General features: G+C 39.4%; 1 protein-coding gene across 3 annotated transcripts in view; it reads left to right on the plus strand.

Annotated features, from left to right (window-relative positions):
- CKAP5 (cytoskeleton associated protein 5) overlaps positions 1-19169 on the plus strand; it is a 54449-nt gene that overhangs the window by 2279 nt on the left and 33001 nt on the right. For 2 of the 3 annotated variants that reach the window (XM_082283036.1, XM_082283038.1), the window contains exons 2-12: positions 7745-7836; positions 8371-8564; positions 9670-9876; positions 12326-12497; positions 13414-13546; positions 13834-13937; positions 14309-14422; positions 14626-14730; positions 17272-17361; positions 17465-17629; positions 18423-18551. In XM_082283036.1, the coding sequence (XP_082139162.1) occupies positions 7780-7836; positions 8371-8564; positions 9670-9876; positions 12326-12497; positions 13414-13546; positions 13834-13937; positions 14309-14422; positions 14626-14730; positions 17272-17361; positions 17465-17629; positions 18423-18551 (1470 nt within the window). In that variant the 5' untranslated portion in view covers positions 7745-7779. Of the gene's footprint in view, positions 1-1639; positions 1660-7744; positions 7837-8370; positions 8565-9669; positions 9877-12325; positions 12498-13413; positions 13547-13833; positions 13938-14308; positions 14423-14625; positions 14731-17271; positions 17362-17464; positions 17630-18422; positions 18552-19169 lie in introns of those variants that run through there. The other variant, XM_082283037.1, reaches the window with a different exon arrangement.

A 19169-nucleotide genomic window follows, 5' to 3' on the forward strand; every position in this document is an offset into this window, starting at 1 on the left:
ACTTCTTTTTGCCCTTTCTTGTACGTCAGTTAACACACATCTTGAACAGTACACACAATTAGAAATTGCTCTGAATGTTCTGTGGAGTAGAGATACCTATCTTAATTATCTAATTTGGAGGATTTTGTTGGGTAGGATGTATGATTGGAAGGACACATGAGAGATGTAAATGCTTGCAAACCTTCTAATTAAGGTTTTCAAAATCATGGTCAGTGTTCATCTGGTTCCCTTTTTCCCTGTTCCTACTTCTCCTCTGCTCCACACTACCATCAGCTGTCCTTATATGGTTTATAAAAGAAATGTATAAACTTGTATTGCTAATTTGTTTGTAAACTATTTAATGTAAATGGTTTGTCAAGTCTTTGCCAGAGTAGGATGGCATTAAAGCCATTTGCATCTGTAGCAGAGTAGTTGGTTCAAGACAACATAGCCTAAGACTAATAAGGTGTTGCTGTCGTTGCTGATGCTTTGTTGTAGAATGCTCCCAGTGGTTCATGTTATATGGGTGGAGTTCTGAAGTGATATGGAAAAGCCCTGTACCTTTGTGTTTAAACTAAATAGTGCCTTGCATCAGGCAGTGTTGCTCTGGCTTGTTTGAATAAAGAGTCTCTTGACCTGAGCAGTTGTATATTTTCTGGGCTTGTCTCTATGACAGCTCGATTTCTGTAAACGTCAGATGTTGAAAAGCAGAATCTGCTGTGTATGTCCATACCTTCCTGTTGCAGGAGACAGAGTGAGGTGGTAGGAAAAGTAACTTGGACAGTTATTCAGTGGGGAGCATGGCTGGTGCTCGCAGTGCCTAGAAGAGGCTTCTTTCTTCAGCTAGCTAAAAAGATGGCTGGAGAAATACAGCCTTGCATCACATGGCTTGATGCTCTTCTGAGGAGGAAGCTAGTGACAGCCAGTTTCCACCATACCAGCATCTTCAGTTGCTATTGTCACTGTAGAAAAGGCGTCTCAAAATGTCAGACGATGGGCTAGAGAGATTGCTGATGAATCAGCTCCACCAGAGTGCTGTCATTACACATCTCGCAGCAGCATGAAATGCGGGGATGGGATAGGCTCTTCGTTCGTACCTCCTTTGGAAGGCACTGTTTCTCCTTCCCCACGGCTGGCCTCGTTCCTCCTGTCGGATTTCAGAACCGCTCCCTCCTTCAATTAGGGATTGCTGGATGATTGGTGGCCTGGGATAATGTCTGCTGCATGCTCGGGTATGACCGCAGCTCCCTGTGTTAGAGTAGTAATTGTTCTGACGGGTATGGGCGTTCGGGGTATGACTCATGAGGACAGCAGGCCTGGCGGGCCGAGCTGGTCACTGGTCGCCGGCCCGGCGGCCCCTTCCCCGCCGGGAGGCGGCACCGCAGCCGCCGGCAGGGCCGTGCAGCGCAGCGCCCGCTGCCGCCCGCCTGGCCCCGCGGGGGCTGCTCCGCGGTGGCGGGAAGGGAGCGCGATGTGCCCGGGGCTGCTGCGGGGTCAGCGCAGCGGGGCTGGCGCTGCCCTGCCCTGCCCTGCCCGCCTTTGTTTGGCCCCGGCGCGGGCCGGCTCCCGCCCAGGTGCGGCCGCGGCGCCCCGAGCCCCGCCCGCGGCGGGGAGGGGCTCGTCCCGGCCCGCCCGTGGTTCCCGCCTGCTGCCGCCGGGAGCCGGCCCGGAGCTGTCAGGGTGAGTGTCCGGCCCGGCCCGGCCAAGCCGCGGGCGGTGCGCGGCGACGCGGGCAGGGCTTGGCCCGGCCCGGCCCGGCCTGGCCGGGCCGTGGGGCGGAGGCGGCGGGCAGAGACAATGCCGGGCGGGCGGGCGGCCTGCTCGCCGTGCCCGGCCGCGGCCTGCGGCTAGACACCCGCGGAACGGGAAACATCGCTGGGCTGCGGGGACGCATCTGGGGCTGCGGGCAGAAGTGGAGGGGGTGCTCTTCTGGAAGGTGCTGGGCATGGCGGGGGCGCCGCTAGTTGCAGAGGGAAGCCGTGCTGGAGGGAGCTTCCCTTGGCGAAGGAGGAAGCTAGTGATGTCTCCGCGGGAGCTTTCCTTCATCAGCAGTTCAGGCCGTCCTTTTAAAGAACATCACATGAGCCTTTTCATGCCTGAGCTTTGTAAAACCTCTTGAGGGGTGGGGGACTTTACAGCTTATAAGCACAGTCCCACCGACATCTTTCACTCCAGCAGTCCATCCTTAGAATTATGTCAGTGCATGCCTGTGCACTTGCCCGTGGGTTGCCCTTTTCCCTTTTGCCCTTCTTGTCTCCGTAAGACTGGCTTCACTCCAGGCTTACCCGTGCAGTTAGAAATTGCTTTTGGTCTTTGCTGTAACAGAAGGTCAGTTTATTTTGCATTGTCTTTCACTTTTAGATGAGTGGAAAAGAACGGCCCTGGTTACTTTCACAGGCCATGTATTAAAACTTATCCTTCCAGAGAAACTAAGTATTTATATCTCTTACCAATAACTTGTCATTTATGCTGTTAAAATTTCACTGAGGTGAGTTAGGACATACAAGTTAGAGCAGGCAAGAGAGAATTTAATGCTGTTTGTTCGTGAATGCCATTTCATTGCTGCTGAAGCTGTAGCTTCTCTTTAGCATGCATTTCTCCTTTTTCTTTTCATTATTCTGAGGTTTTGCTATTTTTTCAGCAAGAATCTTGTATCTTGAATCTTGCAAGTTATAATTCATCTGTCAATTGAAAATGCCAGCCTTTAAAATTTGGTAAAATTTTTATTGCCTACTGTGTTATGATTACTTGAGTCTTCAACCTTTTTTCTGATCTACTTTATGTTGCGTCCAATGGGAAGGTTTGGCTAGCAAATACAAAAAAACCATGTTGGACTAAACTTCTAAGAAAGTGAAATTTCATTGTTTCAGAGCCAAAGAGCAAATGTGACCCAAAACTGCCATTAAATGAATAAACAAACAAATTGAAATTTTTTCTGCTAGGAAAACTGTGGCTGCACTAACAGAGATCTGTCTTGCAGGAAGTACAGTTTTATCTGAAATGTGACATCCAACCATATACACTCCAAATTTGCGCCCTACTGTATAGGAACATTTCAAACAGATTTTTTCTTTAAAAGACCTGTCTTGATTTCTCAGAACTTAGTCTTGAGTAATCCTTCTGAGAATCTTTCAAAATATGAAAATATTTGATGATGTTCTTGTGCCACAGTAATATTCAATAGGTGAAAGTGAGTAGGGAGAAGTAGACAGTCAGTATCAATAAACAGCTGGTTTTGTTTATCATAAAATGGCTTCCTATTTTGCCATTGTACATCTGTAGAAAATCGTCTGGAAGCTGACACTTCACAATAAAATGTAATGATAGGTGATGAATGTATGCTTCAAAAGAAATCACATTTCTGAATGTTAATGATGGAAAGACTTTTCCTTAGCGGTACCCCATGCTATAACCTATAATGTTAATGCAGTTCAGCTCTCAAAATTGTAGCTGGAAAAGCATTTATTTGGAAGTTGAGTAGGAGCTGCTCAGAGTAGTGCATGGTTAATCCAAACTTTGATGTTTTGATACTTTGCCACAATCTTTTAATGTGTTGGTAAATTTGTTTCCAAACTTACTTATATTAATTTGAGAATTTTCACTTTTACATTTGAAACTCTTGCATTTATGCTACCTTGTAAATGCTTTCCGCTCTTGCCACATCTTGCGTGATCTCCCTTAAAAAGATCCTGTTCTTTTCTTGATGGTCTTCATTTTCTCACTGTTCCATAATATAAACTTGCCCTGCCAAGAACTGTCAGGGAAGATTTGTTCTTCATTTCCACTACAGATTTCTCAGGTGACTTGCTTTTGGAAATGTTGCATTGACCACTTTTATGACAGATGTCTCTCACAAAACTAACTTTGGTGGTTCAGTTGCTTCAGAAGTATTGTTTTCTGGATTTTACAAAGTGAATGTTGTTACTGAAAGTCTTAATTCTGTTTGTTCCAAGTTGTGGCAACAGAAAAAAATCTATGTAGGTCAAACGCTTCATTGCTGCAAATTCACTAGTAATAACAGAATTTAGCTGTGTTACCGTATAATGAGGTCACTTGCTACTTGGATGTTGAGAAGGACTTGAGGTTTACATGTCTTTGCAAAGAAGCTTTTAAGAAAAACCTTTTTGTCAAATGGGGGATACACTATGATTATACAGAACCCAGTGACTTAATTGAAAGGAGAAGCAACTGTCTTTTATTCTTGTAAATGCAAGATGTAGACAGTACAAAATCTTGGCATTTGGACAAATGTGAGCAGTGATGAAGCTAGAAAGACTGGATGTTTAAGAAGGAGCTTTCCCTCTGTGACCATGGAATACTTTCTGAGAAATTCTGTTCTAGAGGGATTTGTCAATTGCTGGGGGAAGTATAATTTTATCACTATTTTTAGATGCCAGAGTCAGTGTAGAAGGCAACTTAACCCATTTTTTAATTGAAGTATTGATTGTAGATGTTAATGACAGAAAGTAGTAGGGGAACTGAATTGACTAGACTGAAAAAATAGGTGAAATGCTGTTTCATAGTCATTCAGCTTCCCTCCTTCTGTCTCTCTTATTATGTGTGATCCCCCCAAGGTGAGTACATTGTGATGTGGGAAGGGAAATCCTAGATCCTTTTCTTCTAGATTCTGTAATGTATCGCTAGTGTACAAGCAAAAGGTTGTACTTTGTGGCAGTGAACTGTTGTATATGTGTAAGGGCAAAAATAATTGTAAATCAGTATTAGTCCTGTAATGGACAAGCCTTTTTAATAGAGTTGCTATTGACTAGGGTTTGAACTGAATTGAGGTTTGTAGTACTTGATTGAGGACTGTCCTACAATGAGACTTCTTTCCTTGGCAGAACAGATCTCCAGAGAGAAATAAATGTTTCTTTTTATTGTTGAAGTAGGAAGCTCATGCTTTTGTCAGTTTTCTAAAAAACAGAGTTTAGATGTCTAATACAGGTTTCAAAATTTTATCCTGTTGTTTCTGTTGCTGGCAGGTGTGTTAGTGCTTTCTTCCCCCCCCTTTTTTTTTGTTGTGAATAACTGTTATCCTTGTATTGGTTCCTCATGTGTTCTTTAACAACAACAACAAAAAAATATAAAGAGGCAATAGCTTGAGTTAGTTCCAAGTTTCTGATTCTTAATCAGAACTACCTAATTTTCTATGAAGTTCACTCTGCTTGTTCTTCACAAAGGTGTATGTGACTTTGGGAAGAAACCGCTGCATCTGTTTATGTTGTCTGCATCCACACTGAAGAAGTACTCCATTATTTCTGTACTGGTGCATTAAAATGAAGATATTCCTAATACAATCTCATTTTATACTGGCAAAGCTGTCTTTGCTGATGGCACTTGGCTGCAGAAGTAACTTGAGTGATAGGGAATTTTACTGCTGGAAACTGTGTTCACCCTAGGGCACTCCTGCATCCTTTGCTAGGTTGGCTGTTTGGAAAGCTTTTCATGTAAATTCAGTCTCATTTCTTGCTTTTGGAGAGAAGTCACCACCTTCATAGAATTAGATCTATTTTACCCCCCACCTCTGTGTTTGCCATGCTTTTGGGTGTGGGATGGTGCTTTTTTTGTGTTGTTTTGGTGTGCGTGTTTGATTTTTGGTTTTTGATGGGTTTGGTTTTTTTGTTAGGTTGTTTTTTTTAATAGGTAAAATGCATTGAGTTTGAATCAGGAGTCTGATTTCTATTTAATTTTGAACTCTTTCAGTAGGCTGAAGGAGGGATAAGAGGAGAGGTTGGGGCAGAGAAAACATAAGCAGGAATTTAAACAGATGAAAGCAGATCCATTGCAAAAGGCTGATGAGGTTTGGATGCAGTAACTCACTTGCCCTTTTGACCTCGTATGATTGTTTGAGGTTGGTATGGCCTTTGAGTTGTATTCTTATTGTAAAGTTTAATTTGGAGTGCCGTTTTTGTCAATTCCTGACATGGAGGAATGCTGTGACTAGGGTTTTGTTTTGTTTTTTATTAAGTTGAACAGTAAGAAAGGTAGTGAAACAGAATTAACAGTTCAGTAGAATGGATTTTAGGTAGCCTCACTTCTGAGTGCTTTTCTTACATAATGAGCAGATCCTTTCATTCTTAGTGGTTTACAGTTCTTTGGCCCTCCCAAAAAGATTTTTTTTTTTCTTTAGAAGCACACTTGGTACCACTGTGCTGATGTCAAGAAAAAATAGCCATATTGTTGTTTGTTTGATGAGAAAGGAAATGAGAAGGACAAACCATAATAATGCTTGGATACACTTGTTTATATATGTAGTCAACTTGTGTTCTGACATTGACTCTTGTTTTACTGCCATTGGGCAAATTAATAGTTCATGCATTTATAGTGAGAACAGTATTAACATCCGTAGGAACTTGTAAATATTTAAGGCAAGCTTAGTGTAATTTGCTGTGGGGCTCTGTGTGTTGGTGACAGGTAGGGATTTTGGAGTTCTTTGTGTTTCTTAATGGATTTTGTTTTTTAATTATTGGGAGGTTGGGTTGTTATTTTTTTAAGTATCTTCTAACTAATCCAGGAAGGAATAAAAAAGGTTGTTTTTACTGTAGGTTGTTGCTAGCCTAATTTTGCCGTCGAGTTAGCTGTGTCTGTAAGTGTTGTGTGGCTGACCAGAAGGCTTTGAAGAACTTGCTTATATTAATTTATGTGAGTGAAAATACACTCCTAATTCAAGGGATTAATTTTCTACAGAGAACCTCTGAGTATTAGGTGAAATACTTTGTATGCTAAAGTATACAGTTTTGCTGGTATAGGCTGAATTTCTGTTAGGAGCATTCTACTAGTGTTGTGTGCTTATATGCCTGTAGTGATTAATTGTTGTATATGGTCGGGTTATAGAGTTTTGGGCTTGGTCTGTGAATTCAAACTGGTGTGTTGAAATGTGTTACTCCATCTCTAGTTTGATTTTGTGTGTATAAATAACACTGGGAGCTCTTTTTACTGCTGCTGCTATTTTCATTTTGCTGATCTCTCTGCATCAGACATGTTCTCTCATTTTCTGAGCAGTCAGGTTAGTTGTACAATAAGTCTGAGACAGGCATTGAGCCTGAGATCTCATCTGTCATACTGTAATAGTGTTCTTATTTTAATCTAAAGGGAAGGGGGAACCACTAAAACTTGAATGAGTAAGGATTTGAGCCCTACACGTGGCAAGAAATTGATCTCTTGTTGACAGTTGCTGACGCTGCCTACATTAGAATTAGGGCAAAAATGGGTTTTGTTCTTCTCAGTAACTGTTCATTTCAGTTGTGCTGTTTGTAAAATTGTTAAAATGACTGTCCTTACACTTGCATCTGATTATTTTTTGACACTGATTCATGGCACCTGTTGCTAAAAGCATGTGTCAGTAAGAGTCAGTGTTTAGTGTTGATGGCAACTCACTTTGGTTTCGTGCCTTTAGCTGTAGTACATTCTTCCTCAAGCTTAGGTGAGGTTACATTCCACATGCTTTTTTGGCTTACTAAAACTTTCACTGACTGAGACTTGTAGTGTCAGAAATACTACAAACTGCACTGCTCTCTAATCTTTAATGGCTTCTGGTAATTTTCTAGGGCTTAAAAAATAGTGGAATAGTGGTCTGGTCTTCGAGGTCTGTACCGAAATAAAATTACAACCTTGGATTGCATATTAGTGATGAGATTTGCTACAGAAGTGGGGGGGGGAGGGGGGTTGGGTTTTTTTGGTTTTGTGTTTTTGTATATTTTAGGTATAACTGTGGATACACCCAATATGTATTTTTCTGTTTTCTAACTTGTCCTTATCTCCACAGAAATTACTGTAGTTATAGAGAGAGCTTGATTTACAATGGGGGACGACAGTGAGTGGATGAAGCTGCCCATTGATCAGAAATGTGAACACAAGGTAGGAAATCTTGGATTTGGCTTGCTGCGTATCTCTGCTTCTGGTGATTTTGTAGTGCTTCTCTATCTAAATACACCATAGTTGGGTAATCTTGACAGCTGCATGGTGTGAGTATTAACAGCTCTGAAACTGCATCAGCTCTATCCAACCTAGAGGTTGAATAACCTTTATTAAGCAGATTTTAGTAGCGTGGTATGGCGTAAGCTTGTGCACTGAAAGATCAGTTCGCTCATTCACGTGGAGAAATTACTCATCTGTAGCTGCAGCTATTGTTGGGCTCCCACCTCCTCATTGGTGGTTGCTAGAACTTAGGAAGAGCAGTGGGAAAAACTGGCATCTCTCTATCCAGGTCATTCTTGGCAGGAGAAAAACAAGTATTTTGTCCTGTTGCATGTTATTAATATAGACATTGAGGAGAAATCTGCAGGTGCCAGCTTGATGAGTATACTTTCAAGTATGGTTGAAGAGCTTTGTGAGATTGGTGAGTTAAGGTTGTACTAGCACAACATTTAAGTGTCCAATTTCTGCTTCCAGCTATGGAAAGCCAGATTAAACGGTTATGAAGAAGCCCTGAAGCTCTTCCAGAAGATAGATGATGAAAAGAGTCCTGAATGGTCCAAGTATCTTGGATTGATAAAGAAATTTGTGACTGACTCCAATGCAGTGGCTCAGCTGAAAGGACTGGAAGCAGCTCTTGCTTACGTTGAAAATGCTCATGTAGCTGGGAAGTAAGTAGCCTTTCCTTGCTGCTCTTAGGCTGTTAGGGCAGTTTAATGTGCCTCTCTGAGAAAGGCTGCAGCTGCATGTAAATTGTGCAGTGGCCACTAACAATTCTGATCTCTCTCGTTAAGAGCAGATCTTGCTTTCTAATCCAGAGAACTTGCCAAATGACAGGCTTTCCTTGTGGATGGCCTCCATGTGCATATTAATTTGTCACAAATTGCTTGCAGTGTTCTAAGAAACTGTTGAAGGTGCTAGTAAAAATTTCTGAAATGGCAAAAAAAGTAAATCAGTAATGTGGTGGTGTAAGTGCTATGAACTGGAATCTCTGTTCTTGTTTGATTGAAACAGTCTTACCTGTACAGGAAGGAGCCTTTTTTTTCAGGTGGATGTTTGTGTAATTCATACATGAAATAAAATGTAGTTAGGTTTATATGATGTTGCATCCAGCATAACCAATATGAATCTCCATACCTGCCAATTTCTTCACTGGATGTTTTTTAGTACTTCTCTGTTGTCTAGCCCATGATTGGCCATATTGAGGGTGAAATAAAAGCACATAATAGGCTAGATTAGTGCTTTTGTCCACTGACTTTGTGACCTGATTAAATGAATAAAAGTCTTACTTAAAAACAAATAAACCCAAAGCTTTGTTTAAAAATCTAACAACCTTGCACACTCCTTGACTTAAAAGTGATGTAAATGATTTTGTTTATCTGAAGCTTGGAACGATATATGAAATAATGTCCTGGGATTATGTACTGATACAGATAACATATTGCAACGTATACAAATCCAGGACATGGCATTTTTGTGAACCTCAACTAGAGAATGTTAATACACTCCTGAGAATGTCTGCTATTCACTGGTGTAGTCTGGTGTTAGAATCATGTTAACTATGATCTGTGTTCTTTTAATTAAACCAGATGTCAAAGTCATCCCTTACAAAAGGTTATTTCCCTGAAGGTTATCTTAAGATGTAGTCCCTTTTATGTGAAGACTTGTTGGGTTTTAATCTGGTTTCAGCGTTGCGTGTGTTTTTTTCTGTGGATAATGATATAGAACACGTAATTCACATAAATGTTTCAAAAGTAATGCTCTCTCACCTTTCAGGACAACAGGAGAAGTAGCATCTGGAGTTGTAAATAAAGTGTTCAATCAGCCAAAGGCCAGAGCAAAAGAGCTGGGTCTAGATATATGTCTAATGTATATAGAAATTGAGAAAGGAGAGGCAATACAAGAAGAATTATTAAAGGGTCTGGACAACAAGAACCCGAAAATCATAGTAGCATGTATAGAGACACTGAGGAAAGCACTAAGGTAAGCTTTTATAGTTCATGGTGGTTTTTGTGGTTTTTCTTCTTTGCTTTTTCCTCACCCCAGCAATATGTGGAGTCTAATTTTATTGCTTAAGTTTTTAGCAGGCCCTTTTTATTGTTGAGTAGAATGCATCTTTCCTGAACTGGTATTTTTTGGCAACAACAGTTGACAGCATCGTAGGATCTGTTAGATGTGAGGGTTGTCGATGTTGTACAAGCCTCATCTGAATCTCTTTCATTCATGGTAACTGTTTACCAAACTTGCATTTTCCCAGCCTCTGAAAGAAGGGCAAGATTAGTGAGTCTTGTTACAGACTGTGAAGCATCTCTTCTGAGTATCTGTAATAAACTCACTGATGTGAAAACTAAAATGTAGTTTGGTTTTTTGTTTTTTTTTAAACCACTGTTTTCTTCACTGGTGCGGACATGTTTAATTGGGTACACAGTGTGTGTTTTTAGAAGAAGAAAAAGAAAACCAAGCTCATTGCACAGTAAGCTCCTATTGTCTATATAATAATTCCTTTATTGACCAGGAGAGCTGCTAGTACTCCCTAAAAATCAATTCCAATTTAAGATGATGTAGTAAGCTTCAGTATTACATTATTTTTTGGTTCCACATCAAGTTTGTTTGCTGCCTTTGAGTGAAAAATGCTAGGGCTTTATGAAATACTTATACTTGGTGTATATATAGTTTACTGACCATTAGGGTTTTTTTTAAAGGAAACAGGTAATTGTGGAATTTATGGACAAAACACTTCTTTCTGAGTAAAGTAGCTCATGTGAAAACTGTATCATTTATGTGGAGAGTGCCTTATGCTGTATTTCTTTTAGAGAACTTGCTGAGGCATACATGGAGATGATCCTTGTTAAACTAATTGTTTCAGGCTTTGGTAATGTCAAAATAAAGCTTTGGGCTTAACACATTACCTATGATTCTGCTATTTGAAACTACTGTCCTATATTTAAGAATATATTTTAGCTATTTTAAATTGCTTATCTAGTTAAATGTCCTTTTAACAGTGCAGTGTAATTAGAAACCTGCATAACCTTCCTCAGTATCTTTCAACTAACTACTTCTGTAAAATGTGCCACATCTGTTTTGGGTTTTTTTCTTACATGTAGTATTTTATTATCTTTGTGATGTTAAGATCAAATACTCTCATGCAGCCCTCTTGGCTTAAACTCCATCTTCTGCTTCTGAGCTGTGTTGCTACTTAAATTTTTCTTATGCTTTGGTAGGCTTTCTGCATTGATAACAAAATTTGTCTATGTTTTACCTAGGTGGGTAGGTTGAATGCATAACTAGTTTAATTTCTGGTATTTTCTGTCTTGTGCTAAGGTTTCTGTTCTTTCTTGTTATATAAATTAGATTATATGAATTAGATACTGATAAGTTTGCATAGGCACTTTTCCCAAATGCTCTCTTTTTGAGTCCTGATAGAAAAATTGAATTATTGGGCAACTTATTGTTCACATAAACTGTGTTATTTCCAAGACCTCTTGAAGGTTTTTGTACTTAGTATTTTTTAAAGTTGGTGTTGAAATAAAATTATGTGCACTAGAATTTGTAGAAAGTGAGACATGTAGATTTGAGTTCTTGAGCAGCCTTTTTTGCTAGCTTTTTTATGTGGAACTTGAATTGGAGGGAGCCATAAGAAAAAGTGTGATTGGTGGAAAAGTTAGTTCGGAATTAAGAAGAAGAAATGTTTCTGAAGCAAAAAAATTATTGGTTTTGAGGTGATTTACTTATGATGCCTTAGTAACTACAGCGGTTAACTTTACTATGAGTTTGAAGAGAAAGTTCTTGTGTTCTCATTCATCAGTGATTGAAATAGGAAGTTTTGTGTATTAAGTGCAGCAGCATGTAGAATCTCCTGTCAAGGACAGGTGATTGGCTGGGGAAACTTGTTTCATGTGTTCTTTCAGTAGCACATATTTCAACACATGTGTTTTCTGTGAAGATGACCCAAGCTCACTCTAATTATCTGGTCCAACAAGTGGAAAAGTGACTAATGCTTTTACTGCAGTTTCCTTCCAAGGATAGACAAAGGAGAGTCTATTCTGATTTAACAAAAAAAAAAAGTAGGTCATACAAATTTTGGTCTAAGGACAGCTTCTTTATTTCTTCTCTTTTTGTCCCCCCCCCCCCCCCCCCCCCCCCCGCAAGAGAGCCGATTTAAGCACCAGATTAGATTAAGCGCTTTGAAGTAATATGAGAGGCCTGATTTTATAATTCCAAACTGGGTGTGGAGGTTAATTTTGATAGGGCATGTATTCTTTAAATCGTACATCATCTCAAAATAATATCTATCGTAATGGTTTGAGTAAATGACAAAATTGCTGAATTTGCACTGCAAGACTTTCATAGACACTTTTTTAAAAGATTATTTATTTGTGGATTGCTCCCTGGTTCCTGGACACTGATGCTATTCTGTGTGTTTAACTTTCAGTGAATTTGGTTCAAAGATAATCTCACTGAAGCCAATCATAAAAGTATTGCCAAAACTTTTTGAATCTCGGGAAAAGGCTGTTCGAGACGAAGCCAAGCTCCTTGCTGTGGAGATCTACCGTTGGATAAGGGATGCTTTGAAACCTCCATTGCAGAACATAAATTCTGTTCAGGTAGGCAGAAGTATTTCTGTATCCAAACATTTGATCAAACACTTTGATGGTCATCCTCCCTGATTCTGTGATGTTAGGCATTCTTACAGTCAAAACTGGAATGTATTTTTTAGCTCCATGTAACTTTACCCAAAATGTTGGTCACTCTTTGTCATTTGTAAGGAAATTTTAACAATGTTTTGTTGCTCTGAACATACATGAAGTTGTGGGATGAAGTGTCATACTGAAACTGAGGATGGAAATTGAGCAGTAGAATGGTTGCCCTTATAAAAGACCCTTGAACTGCAAGTCTTCGAGTCAATCATTTTCATTCTCAGTTTCCTTTTTTCCTGAAGTTTTTTCCTCTATGCATCTGTTCATACTTGTTTGATGATGCTGAGGATGTGACTGTTGCCCTTCATGAAGTGGCATTGCGTTGTGATAGAATATTTCATAAATTTAAAACTTTATAAATTATGCATCCTTTCCTCCTACCCACTTGAGTTAATTGTGTTCAGGTGGAAAGCAGTAGCTTGCTTCAAAAGGGCATGGTTAAAAAAAACCAAACTGTTTCATCAAATGTAGTTCAGTATGTGTGTTTCATCTCAGTTTTAGTGCGTAATAATAGCATGGCTGTAAAGGAAAGCTTCCTTCATGTTCAGCCATTTTTATTCCAAAGTGTCTACAGAGGGCCACACCATTCTGACTGTTCTACAGTTTGTTCTTACATAAATGCTTTGCAATAGTATTCTGTTCTGTGGGTATACTTAGTCAAAGACTTCTGAACAGTGAAATGAAGTCACTCCTTTAGTGGCAGAAAAAAAAACTTGAAAGATAATGCTATCTTGGTTTTGAAATGGGAAAACTGTAATGGGTTGCTTGTCTTGAAATATGTGCATAATGTCTCTGATACAATGATTCTTTTCCCTTTTGGCAGCTAAAAGAACTGGAAGAAGAATGGCTCAAAGTGTCATCAGCTGCTCCTAAGCAGACCAGGTTCCTGCGTTCCCAACAGGAGCTGAAAGCAAAATTTGAGCAGCAGCAGGGACTTGGAGGAGATGCAGATGGAGGTAAACTTCAATCTCTGAACTCCATTGGCAAGTACATTACTTGTATATAGTTTGTGAAGGAATGCTTTAAATTGTAAAGGAGCTTTTACTCAAGCTGGTGCAAAACGTGAAGTGCACTACACGAGAAGAAAATGTCTGCAGGAGGGAGTTTAGATGAAAGAGTATGTGTCTTTTGAAATAGCAAAATCACAGCTGTTTATAGCACTTTCTATACAATGAGCTTTAGGTGGTGCTCTAGTCAAAGTTTTGTGTCACTCTGCTTATGTATTTCTCTCTCCTGGTTGCAGGAGGTGATGATGAAGAAGAGGCGGTACCGCAAGTAGATGCATATGAGTTGCTTGAAGCTGTAGAAATTCTTTCCAAGCTTCCCAAAGATTTCTATGAGAAAATAGTAAGCATAAACTTAAATACTACCTGTTAATTCTATGTGTAGCTGATGAGTCTGAAGACTTATTGGTATTCTGCAATGTGTGCTTTAGTGCTGCATGGATAATAACAGACTAGTGTTAATAAAATATAGACTACCACAAATAAGTCCTAAAGTTGAATTTAGTGGCAAGAAAGCCGTAATTTTAAGGGGCTGAGGTATGTCCTGGGAAAAGATTGTATTTCATATTTCATTGTAATTACTGATGTTGAACTGTAGGGAGACCTTGATTTTCTCAGGATGGAATAAAAGTTTTTAATCTATGGTTTGTGGCAAGTGTGCTTCTCCAGAACTGTTCCTGTTTATAGATTTAATGTAAATTATTTGCTCTGCAGGAAGCAAAAAAGTGGCAAGAAAGGAAAGAAGCTCTAGAGGCTGTTGAACTGCTAGTGAAAAATCCCAAGCTGGAATCAGGAGACTATGCAGACTTGGTGAAAGTTCTCAAAAAGGTAATAAATAAAACCCAGAGTGCACATACAGTTTAATATTTGTTCGTAATTTATTTGTATGATAGTTTAAAAGTTTGAGTTGATATAATACTCAGGAGTAGAAAATTACTGGCTGGAACAGTTGTGAAAATAACCCAATCTGTGGCCCACTGACTACTGTAAGAAATTCTTCTCTATCTCTGAAACTTGGATTTTCTCTTCAGGTTGTTGGAAAGGATACAAATGTTATGTTAGTTGCTTTGGCTGCCAAATGCCTTGCTGGACTAGCTACAGGCCTCCGAAAGAAATTTGGACAGTATGCAGGGCATGTAAGTAAGAGTATATACTTTTTTCCTGATTTTATTGATGCTGGACACCTTCTTTCCCTTTCTCTTTTCCCTGTCAAGCCTTGGTATTTATGAAAGGTATTCTTTGCACAGTTAGAAATGCTTACCTACCCCTTAAAAGAGTAAGCATTGAAATACTTGCCTAGGTCTTTGCAGCTTAAGTTTGAAAGGACCTTCTTCGTTCATATTCAGCAACGTGAAACTTTCTGTTGTATTATAAGTCTTCTGTACTAAGAAAATTGAATTGCTGTGCTATGAAATGAACTTTATTTACATTACCTCATCCTAGAGATACCCCCACAGGAATGCGTTTGTAGGGCACAGTGGAAAAAACAGCTTCTAAATCAGAGCTCTACTTAGCACCTCCATGGTGTATGTTTTATGTTGGTTGGGTTTTTTGAATGTTGGGGGATGGTAGGTGGTGAGCGTTCTGTTTCTTTGTTGCCTGGGTTTTGTGGGGGTTCTTGTCTGCTTTAAATAGCCAAAAATTCTGAGACTTTTAGTACCAAAATGTTCTGGTGATCTAGCTTAGTGCTGTTTGTTCTCCTTTGCTGCTCTTTTCTTACCAATAGCTAATATCAGGGGATACAGGGAAGCTTAATCAGTATGTGGAAACAAAGAGAGCTTTTAATGAGTTGCAGTTCTCCCTCATTTCTCAAGCCTGTGTCACTGTGTTCTTTAAACTACTCAGTCAAATTTTTCCTGTGATAAGAAAAAGTAACAGTGTTAGAGACAGAGAACTGATGTGCCTGGCTGTCGATAGAGTTGTCTCTGAATTGGGAAGTTGCTGAATCTCACTGCTTCAGAAACATTCAAGTCTCCTGAACTCTGAACAATGGTTTGGACGGTCACTTTCATTCTGAAAGCTGTCTGTAGTTATAAAAATCATTCTTGCATCTGTTTTATAGTTGATTTCTGAAGGCTAACCCTTATAGCTACAGAGTTAGTGTTGAAAAAGCCAAGCTCCTAAAATAAGGGTGTAGCTCTGTGGTTGCCAAGCAAATGCTGTTGAGAAGATGACTTTTTCAGTGCTGTAATGGCAGCACTGAATTGCATAATCTCAGTACTTACTTTAGCAGTTCACTTGATTTGTTTACTGGATTTATTTACTTGTGAGGGAGATGTAGACTTCTCCTGAGAGTGGGCATTGAAGTGTTATGAAACAGAATTGTTGCTAGAATTATATGATTATAAGCTCTTATTAGTTAAATATAGGACTGCAATGTTAGTCTGCAATCTGTGTTCTAACAAGAGTAATGAAATCATGCATAGAACCATACTACTCACTGTAATTGAGTACATGTGTACCAGCTTCACCTCTGACTGCATTTGTAGCCCTGGACTAATTTTTCTTCTTTCCCTCTCACATGGGTTATGGCTTCTAACTTCCATGTTAAAAAATGCTAATTCTGGCTGTCAGCATTTTCTAAAACAGAGGCTTCATGATTTTAAATATCTCCTCCTTATGACTTTGTAGGTTGTAGGGGTGTCTAGCACCTTCAATAGCATGTATGATGGTCTTTGTGGTGCCATCTGTATTATCTGAAGGTTTTTTGAGTTTTGAAGTCTGTGAACTGGGAATTTGGAGGTTGCAGCCCAAAAAAGGATACCACCTGAGCCTAGGTCGTGGTGTGCCACAAGGGGTTGAGATCCCATAGTCAGCTTCTGAGTAGAAGGTGAATCTATTTTGTGTTATGCAAGAAGGTATAACTTCTGTAAAGGATCCAACTGCTTCCAAACTATGAACTGTTGTGTTTGTGCAAATCTTGAAAATAGCTTGCTTTCCACAGTTAAGATCTGCATGTTTCTGGCTCACTGACAGAAGTACTTACTGTGTAACGTATTAAAATGGACCTGTTCATATTACTGGCATGTGAGAAAGTCTGCAGTGTAGGGCTTTTTTTGGTTTTTTCCCCCCTTTAATATTTTATGTATTTGTTTTTTCATCAGTGACTGTCTGAGCACCTAGACTAGGTAGAAATTGCTGTCAAATTCCAGTATGGCATAGTTTACTGTCAGATGTGCTTTTTCAAGGTGATAGATCTGAAAAATATTGCCGCAGAGGATTCTGGTTGCTTTTGTTAGCTGTGAATCAGATGAGGACTTCTTAATGAGCCATGCTTAGTGCTGTCAGAAAGCTGGGAAAGAGGGGCCAGGTTAAATGCCTTCTTGGATTCTTAGAATACAAGAGCACAGCACTCTTTGTGTTGTGAAATCGTTTATTTACATTCTATTGCTCTGTATTCCAGGACGTTAATCTGTAATTATCTGTGAATTTGTATGTCTGCCTTTTGTTATGAAATTGTTCAGAAATCTCTATTTGTTAATAAACGAGTGACAGGAATGAGTTTAATATCAGCAGCAAGAATAAACTAGTTCAGACTGCTGTTGCGTACTTCTGGAGGGGTACAGCAGGGGTGTCTGAATTACTGAATTCTCTGCAAAGTACTGGGGTGCACACTATCAGGCTTTCCAGTTATATTAGTGAAGAGGGGGTTGACATTTTTGTTCCCTTTTCCATAGGTCGTTCCAACAATCCTGGAGAAATTCAAAGAGAAGAAGCCCCAGGTAGTGCAGGCACTGCAGGAGGCCATTGATGCAATCTTTCTTACAGTAAGTAAAAGTGAAAGTTTCCCCATTGCCTGAGAATTGGTCTCTAATTTTGATTTGCTTTTCTCTTTACTGAAATAATGACTTTTTTTATTCAACATTGTAGACCACATTGCAGAACATAAGTGAAGATATTTTGGCAGTCATGGACAACAAAAATCCAACAATTAAGCAACAAACATCCCTTTTCATTGCAAGAAGCTTCCGACACTGCACACCTTCTACTCTGCCAAAAAGCTTGTTAAAACCTTTCTGTGCTGCACTTCTCAAGGTAAAGCAGAAGGAGTTGGTACTTCTCTGGCATTGACTTGGGCAGTGTTGTTGTGAAACATTGGATTGTTTGGGGAGAAAGACCTGAAGGTACTGCAGAGACCAAAGAGTTCTTGTGTGCTGTGTAGCCCTCAGAGTCAGTTTTGACTGATGTCAAACTTGAAGGTGACTGTCAGTCAGGAACAATTCAGTTTCCTTTTTCTTAGCTTTTTTGAAGCTGTAGATTCACTAAGTTGGTAATAGATCAAGGCAGTGATTCACAACTACTGAACTCCGAGACACTGCCACTTGCTTCTTGCACACATCTCCAACAAGTTTTTGTTGGAATGCTGCCATTTACTATGAATAAAAGAACAACTATCATTGACTCATACGTGGCAGTGAAGTTCGAGCATTAATCAGTGTAAATGATAATAATGATGCATACTTTTTTCTTATTGCAAAATAGCCCTTTCCTTGTTACGGGCAATATCCCTGGCTTAAAAAATGGAGATTTGAGCAAGATTGCAGAACTTTAAACTCTTTATGAACTGTCATGATGTTTAAAGCATGAGTGTTCAACCTCTATCTGCGGAAAAGGCTCAAAGATGAGAACATGGCTGTATCTGAGAAAAAGTAGACTTGGTCAGTACATAGGAAAACAGAAGGGAGAAATAACGTTTTTCTTTCTGCAGTGGAATGTTAAGGATTATTCTTTGGTAGACTTAGGTTTTAAATAAGGGGAGGGGATTTATATAATAGATGTTTAGATATGGGCCACAAGTCACATGACCTAAGTTGTCTTTTCTCTGCAGCATATCAATGACTCTGCTCCTGAAGTAAGAGATGCTGGATTTGAAGCATTAGGCACTGCCTTGAAAGTAGCTGGAGAGAAGGCTGTGAATCCATTTCTAGCAGATGTAGACAAACTAAAGCTTGATCGGGTAAGTATTGTTATAAATGTTGTAAAAAAGGCTCCGTTTATCATTTTAAGGTACATCTTAGGGTAGAGAAGATGAAAGATGATACTTTGGCCTAGTTAATTTCAGCACAGGTTTTGAAGATTTTTTTTTTTTACTTAAATTTTATTGATGTTGCAGGGAATCTGACAATCTTTTCATTTTTACATAAAGCATCTGGCTGTATTGTCTATGAGGTGGGTTGTGAGATTTAGTTGTGGTTTTGGTTGGTGGTATATGGGGTTTTGTTTGTTTTTTGACAGTTTCTCTGTTGTCTGAAACAAGCCTTTAGGTCACAACCATATGGTCTAATTTTTTATTACTACATAAGATTTGGTATTAATGACTTTCCAAGAACAAAGTTGTTATACTTTTGTGTAACCTGACAGGTATGTTGGCTGAATGAAGATTTTATAATTTGAGGTGCTCAGACTTAGTCTTAGAGCATCTATAAGTATCAGTAGGATGTCAGTGTTTTCTTTGTATATAAATGCACTTTATTTTGAACTAGGAAAATTATTTTGGCAATACAGGGATGGCAGATACCACTGACTGGTTAACCTTACTATTGAAGGAACACTGGATAACAAAATTTTGTGAAGT

Source organism: Coloeus monedula (assembly GCF_965178545.1).
Source record: "Coloeus monedula genome assembly, chromosome: 6".
Taxonomy (NCBI): Eukaryota; Metazoa; Chordata; class Aves; order Passeriformes; family Corvidae; genus Coloeus; species Coloeus monedula.